At 40.1% G+C, this 6,842-nt stretch overlaps 2 protein-coding genes across 3 annotated transcripts in view; both read left to right on the forward strand.

Moving 5' to 3' along the window:
• The window catches only part of LOC107747266 (zinc finger matrin-type protein 4-like), a 115,191-nt gene that overhangs the window by 10,483 nt on the left and 97,866 nt on the right, over positions 1–6,842 (forward strand). The gene's annotated exons all lie outside the window — the stretch shown is intronic.
• LOC107747284 (RNA-directed DNA polymerase homolog) lies at positions 220–654 on the forward strand. The gene has a single exon (XM_016561753.1). It carries the CDS (start codon positions 220–222, stop codon positions 652–654), a length of 435 nt encoding a protein of 144 aa, XP_016417239.1.

Genomic DNA, 6,842 nt, shown 5'->3' on the forward strand with positions numbered 1-6,842 from the left:
ATCACACGGTCACCCCTCCAGGATTCGGTTCCATCTGTTCAAACCCCCGACGAATTAAACCTGTCCTCCGAATATGCCGATCTAGCCGAAGCCTTCAGTAAAAGGAAAGCTTTACAACTCCCAACCCACCGATCCGTCGATTGCACCATAGATCTGATACCCGGCGCCACCCCTCCAAAGGGGAGGATCTTTCCACTATCACAGCCTGAATCAGAAGCTATGAAAGCCTATATCGAGGAGGAACTGGTCAAAGGATTCATTCTACCCTCAACGTCTCCTGCCTCGGCGGGGTTCTTCTTTGTAAAGAAAAAGGACGGAGGGTTGCGGCCCTGCATTGATTACCGTGGCCTTAATGACATTACTGTTAAGTTTCGTTATCCTCTACCACTGGTTCCTGCAGCGCTAGAACAGCTCCGCCAGGCCAAATACTACACCAAGTTGGATCTACGCAATGCTTACAACTTAATCCGCATTCGAGAGGGGGACGAATGGAAAACGGCATTCTCCACCACTAGTGGGCACTACGAATACCGGGTTATGCCCTTCGGCCTGGCAAACAGTCCCTCGATCTTCCAATCCTTCATGAATGATGTGTTTCGGGACATGCTCAACAGATGGGTGATCGTGTACATCGACGACATCCTGATCTATTAAAATTCCCTGGAACAACACATTCATCATGTCAGATCTGTATTAATGCGCCTCGTTCAGTATCAACTCTACGTTAAAGCGGAGAAATGCGAGTTCCATCAAAGAAGCACAACTTTTCTGGGGTATGTGATCAGCCAGGAGGGGTGCCTCTAACACTGGGGTAGGTGCGATACTGTCCCAACGTCACGGATCACCAGCAAAGATGTACCCTTGCGCCTTCTCACGCAAGCTAACCACCGCGGAACGGAATTACGATGTGGGCAACCGTGAACTCCTAGCCATGAAATTAGCATTAGAGGAATGGCGCCACTGGCTGGAGGGAGCCTCACACTCGTTTGTAGTCCTCACCGATCACAAAAACCTTGAATACCTACGCTCGGCCAAACGATTGACCCCCAGACAGGCAAGGTGGGCGTTATTCTTTACTAGATTTCAGTTTACTGTATCATACAGACCCGGCACCAAGAATATCAAGGCCGACGCTCTCTCGCGTCAAGCGGAGGAGACGTGCTGCTCAGACGTCAATGAAAGTATAATTCCTGAGAACCTCCTCATCGCACCCGTACAGTGGGACATCATGACCGAAGCAAACAACTTGAATCTCCAGAATCCGCCACCGCCTGAAAGCCCTCCCAATCTCACCTATGTTCCTGAATCACTACGAGCCCACTTTGTTATCTGACACCACCAAATTCGTCCGAAACTGCATTACCTGCAACACTTCTAAATCACCCAGACAACTACCAGCAGGCCTGTTACAACCATTGCCCACGCCACAACGCCCTTGGTCTCACATCGCCATTGACTTCATCACCGACCTACCCAACTCACAAGGTAATACCACTATACTGACGATTATAGACCGATTTTCCAAAGCATGCTGAATTACTGTGCAATCATGTGTTTCGTTTCTATGGTCTGCCTGAGGACATTGTCTCAGACCTCGTAATGTAAAATTGTATTGAAGATTATGAAAAATATCATTCTAGACTTGGGAGGCACTTTAAAAAATTAAAAAGCACAAACTTGTTTGGAAGGACATCTCTGAATTAATACCTGTAAAAGCATGATGTGACCCAGTGACTTTGAATAAGCCATTCAGCTGTCATTGTACATAAACTAAAATGAGCATTTTAAAGCACAGGAGATATCACAGAAAATGAATTGTATAACAGCAGAGATGGGTGTAAAGACTGCTCCTGTAGTCTCAAAATGATAGAAACTTTAATGTGCAGTCAAAGGTGTTGTGATTTTCTTCTGAAATATCACACACCAAAATTATTGTCCTGAGATATCACACCTGTCAAAAAATGAGACTGCGTGATGCTGTTGTTTAGCCAATCGGTCTCTGCATGTCAGTCATTTTGAGCATTCGGTTTTGCCGACCGGTTCAGAGGATGCATTTTTAAGGGAATGTGGTCTAATTCAGTGGCCAAGTCAGTGGAAGTTAGCGAAACAGCTTAGATCGACTTGCGCATAGGATTGAAGGTTGCGTCTCAAGAGACGTGTGGTAGAGAAAGAGCGTGGCATTTTAGAGCGTCCAACTCTCGGTGAACAGAAGTCAGTGTTGAATATGAAAATCAATATTTGTATAATCTAGAGGTTTGAGGTTTCACGACCCTCTCAGAAGCACCTGCCTCAGTTTTTCTCAGCTTGTTTCTCTGTCATTATGACATTATTATATCAGAATCTAATGAACAAACCCTTCCTTACACGGCTTCCTTTTAGGAAATTCATGAATAAACAGGATTTCAGCATTATCGTTTGAGAGCATGTATCTAATATACAGTGCATGTGTGCGTCCCATCATTCCTAGAGAGGGTTTAGGAAGCAGGGCTAATCCTATGTCATCTTGAAAGTGGGGTAAATAGGCATTTATTCAAAGGCTTTTCTTGGAAGCTCCGATATCAGCTGCAGCCCACATTTAGCCCCAGACCGTATCCAGGGCATTGTGAAATGAACCAAAAAAACCCTGGAGAGCGGAGGTGCACAAACTGAATAATGGATCCACACACTAATATCTGCGCTACACACTAACAGCCTGCACAAAACATTAAGCCGCAAGTTTAACAATGCGGCATTAGGTCTTTGGTGTCTCTCGCTGTTTGAAAGAGTGTTTCTCATGGCTCTGATTCCTATTTGGACTGACATGCTGTAGCTCTGCGGTTGGGGATTTTAAGATTGAATGTTTTATTTTTTAACTATTTTTTAAAGGTAACTGTGAGTTTGTATCGTACAATTCTGACTTTTCTTTTCAATTCTTGCAAAAAGTCAGAATTGCAAGGTATAAACTGACCAATTTTTCGTATCACAATTCTGAGTTTTTATTTTTTCCTCTCGATTCTAAGTTCTTACACTCTTGCAATTCATTTTTACAGAAAAAGGTAATTGCAATTCTGAAAAAATAGAAGAAAAGCCGGAACTGTGAGATACGAACTTGCAATTGCCAGGAAAAAAAAATTAAGAATTGTGATATAAAAAGTTGCAATTACCTTTTTTACTTATTTTTTTATTTATTCTTGTGGCTAAAACAAGCTTCCATAGTTAACATTGGTTAATGCACTGTTGAGCAATGTGAACATAAACAATTTTAACTAAGATTAACAAAGGGTAATAATGTTATATATTGCTCATTGTTAATGTGCATTAACTAATTATTGTAAAGTGTTACCAAATACTATTTATTCAAACCAGTCACATCACATTTCTTCATTTTTAATAGGGTTTGTTAATAAATTTTTCTATTTATTTTCAATATTGTTATTTAATATATAGCCAATTTGTTAATTTGTCATGCATTGGATTGAATTTATGTAGGACCAAAAAGAATAATTCCTTAGAATTGTACGTTTATTATTGAGATAAATGTATTGCATTATTTGGCAATGGAATTGCATTTCTTTTGTCCAAATTTTCCTTTTTCCTCAAAAGAATCATTTATGGATCCACAATCATTAAATTCTGTACAACTTTTTTTTTTACTAAATGTATATTCGGGTCAGGGGGCATGATTTACTGTGTCAGTTCACTGCATCTTTAGCCCATATATGATTATTAATGAACACAACACAGCACATTTTCCATGCATGTGTATTTTTGAGGTAATGAATGCAGTTTATGTGTTTTGGGGACTTAATGATGTTTCTGTCCATCTGAGGCGTTCTTCTGGGGCCGTCTGTAGTCTGTAAATGAGCTTGTGATGCTAATGTTCTGGTCCATTACCCTCTGAAATGGAAGAATACAGTAGCTCACTGCTCGCTGGAGTCCTCAGTTAATACAGCGCTGTATCTGACTATGCAAATAGTGAGAGGGAATAATCTATATTAGCTCACTGGCTAGGTGGCATTTTCAAACAGTCTTAATGAGCAGGTGGGTCAGTGCATCGTACTTGCGGCTCTGAAATGTACATGTCACTGCTTTTTGATAGAGTTAGCTGATTTCAGGGGGAAAAAAAGAAATTGTTTTATGAACCTAGGGCATTGTGAAATGAACCAAAAAAACCCTGGAGAACGGAGGTCTTTGTGCGATAGCTCGCACACAAACTGAATAATGGACGAGATCATGGAAAATATATCTCTGCTACACACTAACAGCCTGCACAAAACATTAAGCCGCAAGTTTAACAAAGCAGCATTAGCTCTTTGGTGTCTCTTGCTGTTCCAAAGAGGGTTTCTCATGGCTCTGATTCCTATTTGGACTGACATGCTGTAGCTCTGCGGTTGGGGGTTGTTCATCCAGCATGGAGGCTTTTGTTGCCGTGCCATCCTCATCTCTCATCTCTGCTAGAAATGGCCAATCTCACCGAGAGCTTCCACTGATAGGCGTGATGAATTTGGCAGGTGTAAGGACAGTGGGATGCTCCCAAAGGTCAAAGACTTTGGACTGTGTGTAGCAGTGATGTGTGGGAGACTTCTGAAATGAAGAGGCAGAGTCCCTCTCTGGGTTTGAGCTTTATTTCAGTCCAATTTAAATTCATGTTCCAGCTCCAATTGATGTTTACACGGTTTTATGGAACATAATTTATCTTACACTATAAAAAAGTAATTAATACTATAATGTTTATAGCCTATTATAATTTACATGCACACTATATTTATACATAAACTTAAAATAGTTAAATACTATAATAATCATTTGTTACATTATAGCGCTTTTCTGGGTACTCAAAGCGCTTTACATGGAAGGAGGAATCTCCACCTGGATGATGCTACGGCAGCCATATTGCGCCAGAACTCCCACCACACATCTCTAGCTAACACTAGTGACTAGTTTAAAGTACTAGTTAAAATACATTTTAAAGTAAAGTTTCATTTGCTATCATTAGTAAACTACTAATAAGGACTGACACTGAGCAGTACTTCTACAGCAAAACATTTTTCTCAACATTTACTAATACATTTTAAGATTGAATGTTTTATTTTTTAACTATTTTTTAAAGGTAACTGTGAGTTTGTATCGTACAATTCTGACTTTTCTTTTCAATTCTTGCAAAAAGTCAGAATTGGCTAGGTGGCATTTTCAAACAGTCTTAATGAGCAGGTGGGTCAGTGCATCGTACTTGCGGCTCTGAAATGTACATGTCACTGCTTTTTGATAGAGTTAGCTGATTTCAGGGGGAAAAAAAGAAATTGTTTTATGAACCTAGTGTGTGTCTCCTTGATAAGTTATACTAAAATTAAAGCATGCACAAGTCTCTATAAAACCATGCATAAGCCAATAACATATGATGAAGACCACAATGTAGCACATATGACTCTACATTTATGAAGCTATGATGATGTCTCATTTCACTGCTAAAATTTAAATTAAAAAACTTAAAGATGAAAAAGAAGAATTAGATAAAAACATTAAAAAAGTAACTGTAGTCTGATTACAAGCATTTTAAAATATAATATAATATAATTACAAGTACTTAATTTTTGGAATTAAAGTTAAATGAAAATACAAAGAAAGAGAAATGTGACAATTTGATGCAATTTAAAATAAATTTTTAACTAGCTATTTTTCTATCATTTCTTTGCCCTCAGCCAATGAAATGACTGTAGGGATTGAGCGGTATATAAAACACTGTTACTTGTGTTTCTGTCTCTCCTCATTTATTCTGATGCCAGGGTGTGTGGCAGGTAAATACCTCACATACTTGACATGGCACATTAGTGGAGCTGCTTTCATTCATGATTGTTATTTTACCACACAAGAGTGATGGAAACAGCCCGACGGTGTTTGAAGCAATACAGCACATCATTTAAAGTCACTGTAAAAGAGAGAACCCCTCTTCCTGATGTTTTAATCAGCAGCCAGTCAACCTGTGGGACGGAATCGGACAGGAAATGTTCCTAATTGCGACAAGAAAACGAAGCAGATGAAGAGATTTCTGCTGCTCATCTCTGTGGGGTTGGTGGGGGAAGAGATCGCGAAGGGAGGACCGAGGCCCAGATCTCTTTCGTCTTTTAGCTGATGTATTTTTAATGCTTCCCTCGTGCTGGTGGATGGGCGAAAAAAAAAAGTTCTCATCAACTTTTTAGGGTCGCTTTGAAGAGACGTGGCTGTGGGATTCGGTGCCGGTCGTGGGAGCCTGAGGCTTTCAAGCCTGCCAAAATTAATTTCATTTACATACACGTTTCTCTACCTTCATATCAGAGTCTTTCCCCCTCAGAGACTGATGTTCTGCTGGGTGGATATGGGATGCTGTGAAAAAAAAAACCCTATGATCTTTGATACTGTAACCCCAGTCCGTACAGTTGGAGCACTAAAGCATGTAATAGTGCTGATTATCAGATTACATGGAAAGCGTTCAGAATGACTGTCAATGTATATCTCTTCACTGCAGCTGACAATCAAATAATCCTCTCTATATTAGGCACAAAGCAGTGCTTCATGATGCTCTGCATCATTTGATACATATGGCAGCACATGGTGCATTACATTCTGTTTCACAATGGTATTTGTAATTGCCATTCTAGAGCGTATACGCACATTTGAAGAGTTCATTTGCAAAAACCGATAAACGGCACTTTCAAAAAAAAAAAATGAAAATGAGCTGATTGTCGTGCATTATTCTCCACATATAGCGCGATCTGAACCCTAAACACGTTTTGTCAAAAAAGCCGGTTTTGTCCACTTTCAAGGCATCGCGAGTTCACGTTTTACTGCAGAAGCCGACAAGCGCCCTTGTTGTTTTGAACAGAGGC

The sequence above is a fragment of the Sinocyclocheilus rhinocerous genome, unplaced genomic scaffold, assembly GCF_001515625.1.
Source record: "Sinocyclocheilus rhinocerous isolate Xijiao unplaced genomic scaffold, SAMN03320098_v1.1 scaffold1069, whole genome shotgun sequence".
Classification (NCBI taxonomy): domain Eukaryota; kingdom Metazoa; phylum Chordata; class Actinopteri; order Cypriniformes; family Cyprinidae; genus Sinocyclocheilus; species Sinocyclocheilus rhinocerous.